Source organism: Agelaius tricolor, unplaced genomic scaffold, assembly GCF_023055355.1.
Source record: "Agelaius tricolor isolate 1412-34295 unplaced genomic scaffold, bAgeTri1.0.p SCAF_42, whole genome shotgun sequence".
NCBI lineage: Eukaryota > Metazoa > Chordata > Aves > Passeriformes > Icteridae > Agelaius > Agelaius tricolor.
In genome coordinates this window covers 3,126,533-3,144,695 of record NW_027269302.1, presented here as the reverse complement: position 1 = coordinate 3,144,695, position 18,163 = coordinate 3,126,533, and the positions used below count along the sequence as shown (strand labels likewise).

Sequence of the window (18,163 nt, the reverse complement as noted above, 5' to 3'; positions counted from 1 at the left end):
CCCAAAAGACAGGGCAAAGGCAGGGCCATGGGGTTTTTATGGGGTATCCCAGGGCTGGAGTTTGGGTTTGGGTCAAGGGAGGAGTTCTTAGCAACACAAGAAGGGTGAGATCAAATTCCTGCCTCTTAGCAACAGCAGCACTCCACACAGAATGTGTCCCCAAATCCTAAAATCCCCCTCAAACACCTGAAATGGTGAGAATGTAGACATTTTTGATCAATTTATTTATTTTAACACTGTTTTGGCTGTTTTTAAGGGATGAAAATGAAGCAGAGGAAAATTCAGGCCAAACCAAAAGGAGAAGCAGCCAGGTGTGTTCCCAACATAGATCACATGGAATGTGGGGCACCAGGGCTATGCCCAAAGTGCCTCCTCCAGTGGGGGATGGAGCTGCAGCAGCGCACGAAGCTCTTCCCGTGCTCAGGGCACTCGCAGGGCTTCCCTTACCGGTGCCTCCATTGGTGTTTGGCCAAGTGAGAGCAGCTGGAGAAGCTCTTCCCACACTGGGGACACTCGTAGGGCCTCTCCCCAGTGTGGATGCGCTGGTGGGTGACGAGGTGGGAGTTGTGCCTGAATCCCTTCCCGCAGTCGGGGCACTGGAAGGGCCTCTCCTCTCTGTGAATCTGGTAGTGCCGGAGGAGATTGGAGCTGGTCTGAAACCTCTTTGCACACTTGGAACACTCGTAGGGCCTCTCCCCAGTGTGGATCTTTTGGTGCATGATCAGGCAGCGATGCTGCCTGAAGCTCTTCCCACACTCCCCACACTTGTAGGGCCATTCCCCAGTGTGGGTCCTCTGGTGCACAATCAGGTGGGAGTTCCACCTGAAGCTCTTCCCACACTCCACGCACGTGTGGGGCTTCTCCCCATCATGGAGCTGCTCATAGAGCACCAGCTCCAAGCTCTGGCTCCATCTCCGGTCCCCTTCCCGGCCCAGGCTGGTTCTTTCCCCCTCACATCCCCGCCATCTGCGTTTGCAGCCCCTCCTTGTGCGGCATCTCCAGGGCTTTTCCTCCCCCTTGGCTTCCTGCGCCATGGAGCCGCTCAAAACGGCCTCTGCCACCAGGTTCTGCCACGGGCATTTGTCCTCCCTGCTCTCCATGCTCAGCTCCTGCTCTAGGCGAGGAAGGACAAGGACAGGATGGGATTTGCCTCCGTGCCACAGGCAAGGGCAACGAGATCCCCCCAGGGCTGTGCTGCAGCCAGGGGCCGTGCTGGGCTGGGAGATGGAGCAGCACAGAGGGGAAAGGGGCACTGACTTCCTCCTCACCTGCCTCAGTGTCCCGGGGCACCTTACTCTTCCTTGCAGCCTCCCAAGGGTTGGGAATGGGAAATCCTGGTTTGGGGAAAACAAGGGGTGAGCACGTTTGTAGGAGTGCTGGGGGGTGGGATGGTTTGGACAGACAGAGACGAGAGATCTCTGCAGCCAGGTCATGGAACTTGTGGTTTATTGCAAAGGGCCTGGGTGCAGGGCCCTGCTTAGAGCTGCCAGCTACAGCTTGGAGCAGGCCTGAGAGAAGAGAGGGGTAGAGAGAATGAGAGGGGTAGAGAGAATGAGAGGGGAAGAGACTAAGAGGGTAAGAGTGTAAGAGAGTAAGGTTCCCATTACAATACAATAAATCTTCTTCTGTGTTGAATATTCTATTTCTCACTAACCAATCCAGTACAAGATACAAATCCTATAGCATTTACATACAGCCTGCAAGAATCATTACATCACCATACTGTGTTACATTTTCAACCCTAAGAACTCCTCTTTGACCCCTTCTGCTGAGCTAGCAGGGTCTGCTCTGACCCTTGGACCTGTCAGCAAGCAGAGGGAGTTGTTTCATCAAAACGAGATTACCTTCGGTCGGGCCAGACCATTGTTTTCTATTTGTTCAGTAACTAAGGTATCTAAAAGCTTGCTTTCATTTCAATCTTGCTTATAGTTTCTATATTCTCAAAATCTTTTGCCAGACAATCATATTTATAAGGCTTCCCTCTTTCATCTTCCCCAACACTGGACTTATACCAGTATGAACTGGGATCATGCTGGAGGTGACTGGGATCATACTGGCACTGAGTGCCACTACACTGAGGCTGACTGGGAGTGCTTGGGAGCAAATGGAATCATACTGGAAGGAAGTCGGAGTGACTGGGAACATGCTGGAGAGAACTGGGCTATGCTGGAAGAATCTGGGAGTGACTGGAACAAAAGTGAGGGTGAAAGAGAGCAACTGGAACCATGTGGAGCACAACTGGTTCATACTGGCAGGGACTGGGAGCACACTGAGCTCCATTTTTGGATCATACTGGGAGGGACTGGACTAATACTGGGAGTATCTGAGAGCAACTGGGAACATACCCTGCACATCATCCCCCATACTGGACATGACTGGGAGCACGCTGGGAGCATGCTGGCAGCAAATGGCATCATACTGGGACTGACTGGGCTGATCTAGGAAGCAACTGGAACCATGCTGGAGGCAGCTGGGACCATACTGGGAGAGACTGGAAGCAACTGGGATTATACTGGGACCACCCTGGGAGGGCTGGCATGTGACTGGGATCAAACTGGAGCTTACTGGGATCATATTGGGGTTGAAAGGGAACGACTGGGATCACACTTTGGGCTACTGGGAGAAACTGAAGGAAACTGGGATGATGCTGCAAGCAAACTGGAGGAACTGGGGAGGACTGGATGCATGCTGGGGGCAACTGGGATATTCTGGGCATGACTGGGGGATCATACTGGGATAACTGACACCTTACTGGGGCCACTGGCAGAGCCTGGGAATGACTGCAGACATGCTGGCGGCAACTGGGATATACTGGGAGTGTCTGGAACCATGCTGGGGGGACTGGAACCACACTGGGAACATCTGGGGCCACGCTGGGAACAACTGGGACCATGCTGGGGGCAACTGGGAGTGAGTGGGACCATGCTGGGAGGCACTGGGATCATATGGGGAGTGACTGAGATGAGAGCAGGGACAACTGTGTTCAACTGGGACCATCCCGGGAGTGTCTGTAACCATAGGGGAGTGATGGAAGCACACTGGGAACAGCTGGGCCCATGCTGGGAGCAACTGGGATCACTCTGAGAGTGACTGGAATCATGCTGGGATTGACTACGAGTAACTGGAATGGTGCTGAAAACAACTGGGAAGAGGAGGGAGTGACTGGAAACAAGCTGGAAGCAACTGGTATAAACTTGGAGAGACAGGGAATCACTGGGATTTTACTGGAGGCGACTGGGGTCATGCTGGCATGGTCAGAGAGAAACTGGGATCACACTGGAGGCACTGGCATCAGACTGGGAGTGACTGGGAGCAACTGGGATTAGACTGCAAGGGACTGGGATCATACTGGGAGTGGCTACACTCATACTGGCATTATACTGGCTGTGAATGGAACCTGACTGGGGCTTACTGGGAGCTACTGGGCCCATGTTGGGAGGAAAATGTGACACACTGGGAGCAACTGGGATCGGCTGGAAGGTTCTGGAACCATGCTGAGAGGACTGAGACTACAACTGGGGCAACTGGGATCATACTGGGAGCAACTGGGGCCACCCTTTGAGCAACAGATGGAAACTGGGATGATGCTAGAGGAAACTGGGAGGAACTGGGAAAGACTGGGATCATTCTGAGGTAACTAAAACATACTGGGAGTGTCTCTAACCATCCTGGGGGCACTGGAACCACACTGGGAACAGCTGGGATCATGCTGGGAGCAACTGGGACGATGCTGGGGGAAACTGAATCTACCCTGGAGGCAACTGGGCACAACTGGGACCCTGCTGGGAGGGACTGGGACTATTCCTGGGGCAACTGGGATCATCATGGGAGGAACTGGGAACATCTGGAATTATGCTTGGAGCAACTGGGATCACACTGGGATCATAGTGAGAGCAGCTGAGTCCATACTGGGTTACACTGGGATCTCATTGAGAGCGACTGGAATCACACTGGGATTGACTGGGAGTGGCTGGTTATGTGGATTTTGGGGGATTTTCTTGGCATTATGAGGGGGAGTTTTTCTGGGCTGAGAGGGTGTGGAGCGTTCTCAGGTGGGTTTAGGGGGAACTGAAGGAAATTGGGAGATTCTGGGGATTTTGAGAGGAACTGAAGGATTGTGAGTGGATCTGGGGGGTTTTGAGGTGGGTCTTGAGAAATTTGGGAGTCTGAGGGGATATCTTAGTGTTTTGGGGGGACTGAGGGATCTGAGGGGGATTTGGGGCAGTCTGATGGATTTGGGGGGTCTGGATGGATCTCAGGTGGGTATGGCTTAAATTTTGGGGTGAACTGAGGCGGTTTGAGGGCCATGGGGAGGTTTTGGAGGTCCTGGGGGAGGTTTTGGGGGTCCAGAGTGGTCCTGGGCCAAGCTTGGGGAGCTCTGGTGGAGTTGGCGTTCCTGGAGGGGTCCTGGGGGAGATTTGGGGGTCCCAGGGGGTCCCAGGCCCACCCTGAACCGGGGTCTGGGGGTTTCAGGGGGAGGGGGCACAGCAGGGGTTCCCAGCGATCCAGCAGGCGCAGGGCAGGAGACAGCCGAGCCCCCTGCCAGGGGAACAGCAGCAGCCCATGAGTCCTCACCTCTGCCACACGCTGATTCTCATCATGGCAGTGGAAGAAGAGTGCAAGCAAGCTCTGTTGCACAGGGCTTTCAAAGGGTTTTCTCTCTCTTCCAAATACTCCATCATGTCTCAGAAGAGTTTGATGGAGAGCAGCTGTACCTGGCTATTATCCTGTAGGAAAAAAAAGGAAAAACTACGTCAGCATTGGCTCCTGCAGGCCCCCTGGGCACAGGGCTGGAAATGCACAGGGCACACAGTTTCCAGGCAGCAGCCAGTGGCTGTGGCTGGGGGCACAGAGCCTTACGTGGTCAAAGAGTGGCAGGAGTGCCTCAGCCAGCTGCAGGGCAGTGGGGGTTGACATCAGAATGTGTGATTCGTGCAGGAATAGAAAGCTGAGTGTGATGAGGGTCATGCCAGCTATCTCTGCATCATTGTCCCACAGTAGGTCCATGAGGCATTGGGTCAGGCTCCACATTCTTTCGGCCTGTGCGGAACACAAGTCTGTGAAAGGCCATCCTGCTGCCACAGGGCCCAGATGCCAAAGGCCTGTCCCAAAGCACTGGGAGCGCAGCTTCAGCCACTGCTCCCTTCTCACCATTGAGGGATCATCAATGAGCTCCAGCAGGGCCCTGAGTGCCAGGCGACGCCTCTCCCTGCACTCGCTCTGCAGGTACCTTGAAGAGACCTTCACAACACTGTCACCACATTCACTGGCATCCAGGCACTCGAGGAGCTGAAAGGCACAGGCCAGTGATGGGGGAGCCAGCCGGCAGGAGCCCGGAGCCGCACAGGGCTGGACCCAGGCAGCAGCAGCAGCAGCAGCAGCAGCAGCAGCAGCAGCAGCAGCACAGGGCGCGGGCAGTGTCCCAGGCGGCTGCAGCTCCCAGAGGGCAGAGAGCTGGGAGGCAGCTCAGCCAGGCAGCGCTGGACACCCGGCTCACCTCCACAAGGAACGCCAGGGCGGGCAGATCCCAGTGTGGCTCCTGTGTGCTGAGCAGCCAGAGGAGGTGGAGTGCAATACTGGAGCTGAACCGAAGACAAGCATGGCGCATCTCCCTAGGAGGGCGAAAAAGGGACCAGGAACCTGAGGAAATCTCTCCAAGGACAGGCTTGCAGAGCCTGCTGGTCTTTCACCACCGTCCTGCAAGGGGACCTGGGCCCTTTAGGAGGTGTCTCCTCCTGTGCTCTCTCCCTTCCCAGTCTTTTCCAGTCTGCTTGGGCCGACCCTTGGTGACAAGGCCCTGTATCCCAGGGCCACGGGGACTGTGTGGGACAGCCCGGGCACAGGGCACAAATGCCAGGAGCAATGGGGAGAAGGGGAGTCTCACCTGGCCAGCAGACCCACGGCATAGTGGCGGGTGTCAGCACAGAGCAGCGTGTCCCAGCCACGCTTGCGTTCCACTGACACCACCACCTCCTTGTACTGCTTTCGGCAGAGCAGGGACTTCAGGCTCTGCACTGCAAACCTGTGTGCACAGCAAAGGCCAGGTCACCCTGGCAGCACTGGCTCCTTGGCAGGCCACGTGGCAGGGACAGGAGGACTGGCATGGAGCACCTGTTGGGGCTGGTGGCAAGGCTGTGCTCTTGCAGGCATTCCTTCCAGAAGGCATCGACCTCCTCTGGCATCTCTTCTGTGCTGAAGAACACTTGGAAGAGCAGATGCACAAATAGTTGGGGGAAATACGACGTCACTACACGTGGCACATGGGGCTCCTGGAGCATCTTCCACATCACCACGGTTGCCTGCAAGGGACAAAGCCCCCCGAGACAGTGCTCAGTGCCCAGGTGTCCCTGGGGCAGGGCCCGAGCAGGGCAGGGAGAGGCCCGCAGAGACCTTGGGAGGGGGAGCACGGGGCCTGGTGGGCCTGAAGCTGCCCCTGGGCCAGGTTTCAGGCCAGCGCCTGAGGCAGGGAGATGCAGTGGGGGAAGGAGGATGGAGAGCTGCTGGAGAGGCGGCCCTGGGACCAGCAAAGGCCACTTGCAGAAACTCACAGCCAGGCCAAAGACACCCGTTTTGTCCCCATCGGAGGTGCATTTGCTGCGCTCTGGCCAGCTCCCCAGCACATCCAGGAGGATCAGCAGCACTGGCTCCGCAGTCCTGGACGAGCACATGATGGTCTTCCACATGGAGATGGCAGCTCTGAGGGGTTAGAGCTCTGTCTCAGGGGGGTCTCAGACACAGCACCGTGGCCTGGGCATCCCTAGGGGCCCGGGCTGACCGCCGGCTCTGCCGCTGCCCACTAGACCTGGCCAGCAGCAGCCAGGCAGCCCAGCCCTGTGGGGACAGGCCCCTGAGGGACGGCAAGGGAGCATGGCAGCAGGCTCGGGGGCTGACGTGCCAGGGCTGGGAAAGGCAGCAGCCAGACGGCCCTGGAACTCTCTGTTGCTCAGACACCTGGGCCAGGCGGTACAGGGTGATGGGCTGGGGAGGCCTGAGCCCTCTGGGCAGGTGGGCCCCATACCTGTCACAAGACAGGGCCACACGCAGGAGCGTCACCACTGCGTCACCCGGGTGTGCTCTGGTGAGATTCAGCAGGGCCTTGTCCAGCCTGTGCTGGGCAGAATCATTGGCCAGGAGCCATCGGCGAATGGACCTCACCATGGCGGGCACCTGGAGAAGGCACGGGGACACTTGGAAAGCTGCCAGAGGGAGAGATGTCCCCAGGGTCCCCAGAGAAGTGCTTCCCTTGCCAACACACTGCCATGGCCTCAAAGGCTCCCAGGGACCAGCAGGCGTGGCTGGGGAAGCCACAGGACTCATGGGGGAATTGAAGCCTGGCCCCAGGCTGCTCACTTGTTCTGGCCTGGCAACAGCCTTCTCCAGGAGCCAATCCAGCAGGGCAGCACTGGTCTCATGACTGAGGAGCTCTGAGTGAGCTCTGAGCCCAGTGCCCATGGCGCTGGTCTCTTCCTGCCCAATGCTCCGGATAAAGTCGCAGACGAGCTGTAGGAGGAGGGCAAGAGGCCGGGGATGTTGCATGGAGTGCTGCAGACACGGTGCTGGGCTGAGCAGGGACAGCAGGCCCAGCCCAGGTGGGGGTGGCTGCAGGTACCTGCGCTGTTCTGCGGAAGCGGCCACGGCTGGATTCCTGCTCTTGTGTGCGCTCCAGGGCTGCATCTGGCAAAGAGCGAGTGCAGCCAGAGCTGAGGGGCTGCGGGAGAGGCCGGAGAACAGAGCCCAGCCCTGCGCTGCCCAGAGAGGGAGAGCCCCGGGATGCCCCAGGGGATGGAGCACGGCCACTGCGGGGTGTCTGCCCGGCCCCTCTTCCGTCCTGTCCATGGGCATTTCCCCAGGGGATGGCATGGCATGGCATGGCATGGCATGGCATGGCATGGCATGGCATGGTATGGCATGGCATGGCATGGCATGGCATGGCATGGCATGGCATGGTGCCAATTGCCACAGGCTCCAGCCCTGCAGTCCAGCTCTGCCACTCACCCTCCTGCGGTGGAGGGAACGGCACTACCTCTTCTGTCTCCTGTGCTGGGGCAGCTCCAGGGCCTCCTTCCTCCTCCTCCTCCTCCTCCACCCAGGCCAGCTTGGGCACTCTCGGGCCTCTCTGCTCCATGGCTGTGCCTGGAGCTACTTGTGGGAGAGATGCCTTGGGAAAGCTCCGGGGCACCGAGTCCCACGCTCTGCCCTTGAGGGCAGCTGCAGAATAGAAGCCTCAGGAAGGCCACAGGTCAGCAAGTCCCGTGCTCTGGCCTCGAGCTCAGCTGCAGGAACAGCGCCGCGGAGAAGCTCCGGGTCAGACGGGAGCGAGTGCGCTGTGCGGGGGCTCCTCACGGCACCGCTCTGTCCCGTTGAGCCCCATTGCATGTTGCCAGCAGCCGGGCAAGCTTCTATTTCCCACGTGTCACAAAGGGGCCTTGGACACCGGCTTCCGTTCCATGGCACGGTGCCCGTGCTGCAGCGTGCCACCCAGGGCCCTTGCACACACTGCCTTCTCCCCCGGGGCCGCCCCCGGCCCAGCCAAAGTGGCCCAGCTTGGAAGGAATCCCTGGCCCCAGGTGTCTGAGACAGCCCGCACAGGATCTTTAGGAAGGGCTCAGAACATCAGCAAACGCTGCCCGGCTCTGTGGGCTCAGTCCTATCCCCATATCTTTCCCCGAGAGCATTTGAATTTCTAAATGAGAATCATTTGAAGGGAGGGGATTGACATTTTCCATTTCAGAGAAGGCTTCTGCCTTCCTTAGCAGACACCCCTCTTTTCAAACCAAGACAATTGTTTATCATCTTGCAAATCCGCACTTGCTGGGCAGCCCCGTTTTACACCCAGGGCCTGGAGAACCATTCCCGGCAACTGGGAAAATCCTGGCTGCTCCATCCACCCAGAGATGAGGTCTCCAAATTTGCCCCGAAAGTGGGTCCAGCTTTTAGAGGCCAAAAAGAGCAAGTCCCAGTGACTTGATGATAGTTTTAGCCCAGAAAGCCCTGCAGCTGATGGCACACTTCACAATCAGCAGGGGACACAGCTAGGCCAAAGCCCAGAGCTCTGCCAGGAGCCTTTCTCCTCAAATACCCTTCAAACAAACCTCCATGCAAGTCAGTTGGGAAAGTTTCTTCAAATGATCCATTTCTGGCACCACAGAACTACACAGGGTTCTGTGAAAGATTCTAAAGCAGCTGCTTTGGAGTCCAAGAGCCAGCACTAAGAGTCCTTGTCATCTATTTGTAGCTAAATCGCACTTTGGGCGATTTGAAGGAGTTTGGAAGGAGCTAGAGAGCGGACCTCTGAGTTTTTCAGATGATGCCATTGCTTTTTCTTCTCTTCTACATAGACAGGAAGGGTGAGTTTGGCTCACATCTGCACCGCATGGCTCACAGGGTGGCAAGACTTGTAGTTACAAGAGCTTTGAAGGATTTCTTGGTCAAGAAGACACGACCAACAAGGATATTTATGTTTTGGAGCCAATCCTTCAAGATTTCGCCTTACAGACTCATGCTCTTGGGGTCTGTCGCTGGTCAGAGTGAGCCCAAGATAAGTTCCAAAGTCTCTTTTCCCAGCCCGGCGGTTGAAGAAGGAGTCAGAGCTCTTCATTTCTGGCTCTCAAGGTTGTTTATTGTATTTTACCTATAAAATTCTTTCTCCTGCCCCAGGGCGGTGTTATCTTTTAATCCTAAAAACTACCTGTACAATATTTACAATGACTTTCCAATACCTATCACCTAGACAGTGAGCTTCTACTCTAAACCAATCTAAAAGTGCCACCATCACAGCAAAAGATGGAGGCCAAGAAGAAGAAGAAGAAGAAGGAGAAAGGCTGGACATGCCCAGATTCTTCCATCTTGCCCCCTGAAGCCCCATTCTAAAAACCCCGACAATCTATTTTTCACCCTGCGATAAATTCACTATCATTCTACTGAAACTTTGGCGGCTTGTCATTCTTCATACGAGGTTGGTAATTGATTTTTCCAAGGGCTAAATCAAAGGCACAGGGGTCTTGGGCTCTGTGCCAGGGTCTCTGAATGCCCTGGGCAGGGGCTTGAGTCCTCCAGGGCAGCCAGAGGAATTTCCTGCGTTCCCACATCATGCCACAGTGTAAGCTGTAAGCTTCCTTAGCCAATCGTGTTATGACACACAAACCTCCAGCACTGCATCCTAAACTTCTTGTTTACCATTGGAACTACTTTGATTTTTTCTAGATCTTGAATTCTAAAACACTAAACTTTCCTCCACTTAAAGTTTCCTCCCCGTGTCTGGTGGTTTGACAGGAAATATGTTTTCAGGGATGCTGTGGTTAGGCCAATGGATGTTCACATTTTAATATTGGCACATAATGTGGCCATTGGGACATTGGATTCACCTCTGAGAACACGGGGTTAAAAGCAGGGCTTTCCCCCTGGGAGGTTCTCTTGGGTTTCCGGCGGGAAAGAGTTCGGGTCTCTGCCCCGGCCCAGCTGCTGGCTGGGCGGGTGGAGGGGAAAAGCCATGTGGCCGGGAGAGGTAGGCCTGACCCCGGGGCTGGAAGGGTGGAAGAGAGAGAGAGAGAGACACCGGCAGCCATTGGGCAGCCCCCCGGGAGACAGAGAGAGAGAGAGAGAGAGAGACGGTGCCTGGGACTGTGACCTTGAACCTTGATAAACATGGGCCTGTGCCGGCAGCACGGCTGGGACGGAGAAGAAGGGGGGGGGTGCAGCCGGCCGCTTGTAGGAGCTTTTAACCCCTTTTTGGACAATAAAAACTTTACAGAACATTGACCTTTCCTAGAGGAGAGATAGAGTGGAAGATGAAGAAGGAAATGGGCAAGTGTGAGAGAGGTCTGGGCAAGTGAGAGATGTTGGAAGAATAGAGAAGAATGCTAGTGGGAAGAGATGATGGAGTGGCTTTTGCTGGACTCTTTTTGTACAGCCATGGACAGAACCATGTTCCTTGTGATACAGAGACTGCATTCTAGGGGGAGGCAATGCCTCAGAACCAAGAGGGTTCAGTGTTGGTACCCCTCGGCCCCAGAGGGTGAAAAATATGGGGGGGACAGATGTCCCAAAGTTGAGACTGTGCCTTTTTGCAGTGGGACGAAGCATCCTTAAAAGTCGACCCTAGAAGCAGCTCTGGTCCGTGTTCAGTGGTGAGAGTGCTGGACATGAAAGGAAGAGGTCCCCATTGGCACAAGAAGGACTCCTTCTCCTCTTGATGAACTGAGGATGGAGTATTCTGAAGGGTGGTGCCGGACTGAGAGTCGATGATTTGGGGGATGTATTGTATTGGGAATTTGGTGGGGAGGAGGAGGAGATGTATTTGTGAAGTTTTCATTTTCCTTGTGTGTTTCTTTTTTTCTTTTTTCTTTTTTTCCTTTCCCTTGTAGTTTAGTTAATAATTTTTTTTTTCCTAAGTGGGAGCCTGCTTTGCTTATTCCTGGTCCCATCTCACAGCAGAAACCAGGGAGAGGGTATTCTCATGGGGGCACTGGCATTGTGCCAGTGTCAAACCATGACACAGTGTAGGGGGTTGTGCTGCTTAAGGGGGAGCCAGGGGCTGCCTCAGCAGTTCCTACTCTCATCTGGTCATTTGGGTTGGCCTTGACATCCCAAGTATGGCTTTGTCAGCCTGAGACGCAGGAGAGGGGTTTCATTCTTCACTTCCATGTATCCACAAGCCCTGGTTTTGACAATAATTCAGAAATTTGGGGAAGAACAGACAAATGAATTAAACAGTGTGGCAAAGCAGATGCAGAGACAAGGAGATGAGCAGCAGGGTGCTGGAAAGGAGCCCTGCTCCGAGGCTGATCCACTCCTCTGTGCCCCTCGGCAAGGTGGGGAAGGGGCTGTAAAGCCCCGTTTGAGCTGAAAGCACGAAGCAACTGCAGTTCCCCCCATCTTCCGAGGGCAGAGAGAAGCGAGCACGGCGCGGAATTGCAAAGCACAGCCCTGCAGCCCCGCGCTGCCCTCTCCCTCTTTCTCCATGCGCGCAGCCCAGCGGTGGCCACAGGGCAGGGTGACCCCGCCGCCCGCGGCCGCCCGCACCCGGCACCGGCGGCGATCGCCAGCCCCCCGCAGCATCTGGGGCTCAGGCTGCCTCTTGCCGGGCACCTCATCGCTCTCCATCCATGCTGCTGGTCCGGGATGAGCCTGCGGCCGCCCAGAGCAGCATCTGCCCGCGGCAGGAGCAGCGCTGCCGGCCCCGGGCTGCGAGCGGGCGGCCCCGGCCGATGCTTCCCGAGCGGCTGCAGGCGCTTGGAGTGAGAAAGGAATGTTCTTCCTGTGCCGCCCCATCCCCTTTCAGAGCCCTGCGTTTCCCAGCCGGCCGGATGATTCCCTTCCCAATATATTCTTCCCTTCAGCTGTCTGTCACTATTTCAGGGGTTTCTCCAGCCTGTAGTAACATAGTCAGTCTTTATGCTGGCTTAGGGGAAACATTTCCCTGCAAGACTCAAAGCTTGAGCTCATCTCCTTGCCCCAGTGAGGGATTCACCTGCAAAGTGCATGCAGACACCTCTGTAACTTTTTTGGTTGCAGCTCTTGGAAGAGGCTGCCCAGAGAAGCTGTGGCTGCCCCGGATCCCTGGGAGTGCCCAAGGCCAGGCTGGAAGGAGCTTGGAGCAATAGGATAGTGGAAGGCGGTGGAATGAATGATCTTTAGTGTCCCTTCCCACCCAAACCATTCTGGGATTCTGTGATTTGTCTCTGCTTAGGCATGTCCATGCAGACACCTGAGACTTGGGCTTTCATGCCACCCTTTCCCACTGGAGTGGCAGGAAATGGGCTGGCTTGGTGGTCTTTTGAGTGCTGCTGAAATCCAGACACAGCAGCCCTCACCCTGAAGAAAGGCAAGGCTGTTCCATTTTCTTGTTACTGCTGCCAGATTTTGGAGCCTCATTCTCTGCAGCCAGAAGAAGAAACACTTCACCCACCAAGTGGCCAGCACGGAGGGAAGGAGAGCAGCTGTGTGCTGGTGCCTGTCCTCTGCAAGGGGACACACTGTCACCCTGCCCCAGCCCTTGTGAGCCAGTCCCTGGAGAGCTGCTCTGGCCATTGCCACAAGCTCCTGGAGCTTGGTCCAAGGTTTGTTGCAGTGCAATGGATGGCTAGACGATGGCTTAATAAACTGAAGACCTAAGAAGAATTAAAAAAAAAAAAAAAAAAAAGGAAATAAAGAAGAAACAAGAAGCATAAGAAGGGTTTAGGCCAGAGAAGTGATCTTTCCAAAGCTGGGCAAGGAAAGCTTCTTGATTCTGCAGGATCTTAGACTTGTGGATGATAAATGCATTTTTGTTTGGTTCAATTCTGACTTTTGCTTTCAGCATGTGATGATTTTTAACCAAAAATATGTCAGAAACTGAGCTGCACTTTTGCTATCCTGCACAGGCTCCCCGCCAAATCCTCTCTACATCATCACTCTGAGCTCTCAGTAGTGCTGTTTTAGGCATAGAAACATTTGGTGTGTGCAGGTGCTGACAAAAACAGTGGGGAAGTCAAAGGCTAGGCTCCAACAACTTGAAAGCTCTGTTTTACAGTGATCACAGTGACCTTCCATGGGTGAGAGAGAGGAGGTTTGAACCTCTTCAAAACATCCACTCCACCTGCAGTTTCCCAAAGAGGAAGATCTTCCCTGGGAGACTCCCACAGGGTGAAACACTCTCACTGCAGCTGAGGGCAGAGGTTGTGTTTAAACAGGAGGGTGAGGAGCAGGCTCACTCAGCCATCCCATGTGCATGAAAAGCAGCTCCAGAGCTCCTTGTCTGATTTTTCAGCAGCTCACAGGGCCATGGAGTTGCTGGATGTGTTTTTGTGACCCCCCTCACCCAGAGCATGAGCCCACTGCTCATTTGGCAGAGAGAGCAAGTGACCAAGGCATCTGGTGGATCTTCAGGGTGAGCTTTGAGAGCAAAGCCCTTGGACACACACACACAAAAAGGTGGTGCCTGCCAGCAAAAACCTTGGATTTTTTTCAGTATGGGAAGATACATCTCAGGATTGGCTCATTCCCACAACCTCAGCACAAACTCAGAGCAACACAGGGGAATACTCTGAAAAGAATGGGCTTTGCATTTTGGGCACCTCTCCAAGCCCATGTGAAGGATTCCCTGGGGAATGTACTCCTGGCTCCATCCATACTGACTGCACAGTCACTCCTGGCATTGCCACAGCTTGCTTTGTCCAAGTGTGGGTGGCTGTGGCTTTTGTGTCCCAAAGGGGACAGTCCTCCACTTCATAGCTGTGTTTTCTTCACTGAGTGGATTATTTGCTTCACTCCTGAGGTGAAAACCAGCGTGCATACAAAACAGGCAAAATTGGTTTGGGGAATAAAATCAGGGAATGATGGGGTGGAAAAATGCCAAAAATAGGCAGAAAACTGGCCTGGCAATATCAATGTAATTCTTAGGGCTAAGAACCAGCAGGTGACAAACAGGTGCAGTTTTTCTGGGATAAAAGGATCCATGCCACTTCAAATAGCATAAAAAACTTGCCTGTGGCTGGGTCTCCATGGGCTGTGCCTCTCTGCCTTGAAGCCATCCATGCGGGAGTCTGACAGAACCAAGGGCAGTCCCAGGTGTCCCTGTGCCTCGTGTCACTGTCCTTGGCGGGCCAGCTGTCCCCTTTGTGGCCTGGCATGTGGCACGGGGGGCTCAGAGCCCGGCAGGGCCGTGCAGCCGGAGCAGCAGGGCTCCCACCGCCCCGTCCCGCAACGCTTTGTCCTTGGCTGCCGCTCTCGGTGCGCGGACAAAGACCTACGAGCCAACAGGAATCATCCTTTGGAGTCTGCAATGACAGCATGGAGAAACACTGATGGGATCATTTAATAAAATCCACACTGTTTCCTTGGGGAAGCTGAATAAACAGCGCTATCAGGAGCTGCCCCAGCCAGCCCTTGAAGGCCAGCAGTGCGTGCTGCTGGGATCGTGCTCCTTGCACGCGGAGGGAGGCAGGGAGCTGGATCGAAGGGCTCATTAATCAAACGGGAGTTTGCCTCTGCTTTGGCCCACATGGAAGCCAGGATGCTGCACAAACACACCCTTCCCTTTGGCCGTGAGCTGGCCACCTCCTCAGGCCAGCTGCAGGTGAGGGATGCACAGAGGAATGTGTGACGCCTCTTGTTTGCATTCCCCCTCACATCCAGGGAGGAGCCCGGGTCCCTCTGGGGCTGGTCCTGGCTGAGAATCCCCCTTGCTGCTCTTTCTGTGGAGAGCAGCTCAGTTAATCCGTGCCAGCTTCTTCTCCTCCTGCCCACTGTTGTCTGGGGACTGCCAACCCCCCGTCCCTGCTTGACACGTTTGGAGTAAGGCTGGGTGTGGACGTGTTCATGGAATCACAGAATCCCCAAATGGTTCAGGCTGGAAAGGATCTTAAAGCTCATCCAGTCCCACCCCCTGCCACAGGACACCTTCCAGCATCCCAGATTGCTCCAAGCCCATCCAGCCTGGCATGGAACATTTCCAGGGATGGGGCAGCCACAACATCAACACCCACAAATATTAATGAATGTTGGACTGGAGCCAGCACCTAAATCCATTCCTCCTTTATTAAGCTGATCCTAAGATGCATTATGATCCAGGGGAATCAAGGAGTTCTCAATGTCTACCCTTGTATCTCCGTTCTTGGAGTCATGTCACTGAGAATTTCAGTGTTTGTTTAAAAACTTTTCTCAGAAAAGGTGCAAAGCCTGAGATCACTTTCATACTCAAAATTTTGCTCTCAAGAAAATTAGCTTTTAAAAAATGCCGTGGTTTGAGCCAGTGTCACAGTTTCAGGGAGTTTCAGGTGAGGAGTCCACAGCCCCATCAGTGCCAAGCCTTCCCTTCTAAGAACATCTTCCCCCCCTTTTCCTCCTTTCCCACCTTAAAGAAGAAGCTGAGGAAGCTGGAGCCAGTGCTGCTGTTGCCATCACTGCTTCTGGAATTTCCTTGGCAAGTGTGGCTTTTCTGCCATTTCTGTCCCTGCTGACTTCATCCTTTCAGCCCCTCTCCTACTTCTGGAGGTCTTGGTGGGCTCCATCCTCCAAAACCCCAACTGGCCTTTTAGGAAATCTAACATTTCTTCCTGTGAGTCCTCTGTTGAAAGCTTGTGGCCATTGCACCTTTCAGTGAGGCAAAAAACCTCAATTTATATCACTACAACTTACTTCTGACTCCCACAATTAGTTAATCTTGCATTGATGACTGCCCATTCTGAATCATGGGTCTGTTGCTGGGACATTCAGTGCATTCAGACCAAGTGGTCTCCTGACTCTCCTTAGTCTTTGGGTTTGGACTCTGTCCTGGTGCAGTTTTCATCAGATTTGGACCAGAGGGTGCTGGACACTGGAACAGACTCCCCAGGGAATGGTCCCAGCCCCTGTGAATTCAAGGAATGTTTGGACAAGGCTCTCAGACCTGTGGTGGGATGTCCTGTGCAGGGCCATGAGTCAGACTCATGATCCCTGTGAGTCCCTTCCAGCTCAGGATATTCTTGGATTTGTTGGAGTCAGTCATGGATATGGACAAGACACCTCAGGGTGGATCCCTTTGCTCTCTACTATTCTGCTCTTTCCTGGCTATCTCCAAGAAAATTGCTCTGTACTAATCTTTTTTTATCAATTGCAGCAGCTTGCTGGGTTTTCTTCTAAATCTTCCAGATGTCTTTGATCAGCCATGCAAAACACTTTTTATTTTCTCCTGAACTATGCTTTTCTCTGGAATAAAAAGTGCAGCCAGGCTTGCTTAGGAGGTTTTCTTGAGACAGTACCACTTTCCTTTCTATCTTATGGACCGTGTTTTGCCTTTTAATTTCACCAACGTGACACCTTGGTTGGACAGGGCCAGGTGATTTCCTCATTTAGATCCAGTGGGGCTGGGATTTCCAGCCCTAAACTCCTTGGACTATGGCACCAAAAATCGATCATAACACCACACAGCAGCTTCTCCCTTTTAAACTTTCTCTGAAATAACCAAAACAGCTCTTAAAATTCCTTTCTCTTGCTCAATCCCAGATCTTTTGGGAGCAGACTCAGGGAGAGAGCACATTAATCTGTTGTTATTCAGACGTGGTTTGTTGTCCGTCTTTCCCTACTAAATGACAGCAGCAGATATTGAGAATAACCAGGTATCCTGAGTTTTTCCTGCAGCAGGTTATTTTCCTATCATGGTCCATCTGTAATTTTAGTACTCATTAAAAGACCACTATAAATACAGAACAGCACCTTGCAATTGCTCCCCCTTCTATTTGTAAACCTCAAAGTCTTCCAGGTCTTAACAACAACAGGAAAAACCCTGTGTCACCCTTTTGGGATATGAACATCTTCCGGGTTTGGACACATGCCAGGATCGCCACTGTAAGAGCTGGATGGGCTGGAAAACCAAGGGATGTAACAGCATTTTATGGGGAGAGGTCAATCCTGCTGCTGCTGCCCCAGGAATTTCCTTTCATTTGAGAAGCATCAAGAAAGGCCAAGAGTGTTGAAACACACAGAGCCTGGGGAGGCATCAGGGTATTTATTGTAGCAGCTGCTCCCTGTAAAGAAGCCCCTGCCAGGCTCAGCTTGAGAGAAATTCTGCAATCATATCCAACCCTCGGCTTCTTTTGGGTGGGATGAGGAGCAGCCCTCAGCCCACTCCAGCCCTGGAGATGTTTCCATGCACGGAGCAGCAGCGCCTGCAGGGCAGAGACGCTTTGGCTCTGGGCTCTCTGGGCACTTTCTGCTGCAAGGCCATTCCCCTCTGGAGCCCAGCCCAGCAGCCACATGTGAAACACAAAGCTGTGTTTCGGGGCAGGTACCTACAGGCAATGTGTGCATTTGTGATTCTAATGTGTGTGGAAACCGACCATGGGACAGTCATAAAGACAAATTCTAATAATAACTGAGAATAATAAAGCATGGAAGAAGGCCTTTGAACCTATCCTTTGTTTGCAATTAACCTTTATAAGTCTTAAGTTGATTTAGGAGCATTTGAATTAAAGCTTTAAGGATGTTGCTTTTTGACAGGAACTTTCTGCTTGTAAGCCTTAAAGAGTTTTGCAAGAATAACCTTTGGAAGTATAATTTTAGAATATTGCTTGTAGTAAGGATCTTTTGAAACTATAGCTTTAGAATATACAAAAAGGAAACATGCAGCTTGAGAAAGGAAGATGGACATCAACTCAAGGACTAACAGGTTTGACCAAGGGAAGCTGGACATCACTGCTATGAGATT

The 18,163-nt window shown here is 53.7% G+C and overlaps 1 protein-coding gene across 1 annotated transcript in view; it reads right to left on the bottom strand.

Annotated features, from left to right (window-relative positions):
* Positions 1-230: 230 nt before the first annotated feature.
* LOC139603915 (zinc finger protein 239-like) overlaps positions 231-18,163 on the bottom strand; it is a 169,557-nt gene continuing 151,624 nt past the window's right edge. Inside the window, exon 2 of the mRNA XM_071454925.1 lies at positions 231-1,109. Coding sequence (XP_071311026.1) covers positions 444-1,109 — 666 coding nt within the window. The 3' untranslated portion in view covers positions 231-443. The remainder of the gene's footprint in view (positions 1,110-18,163) is intronic.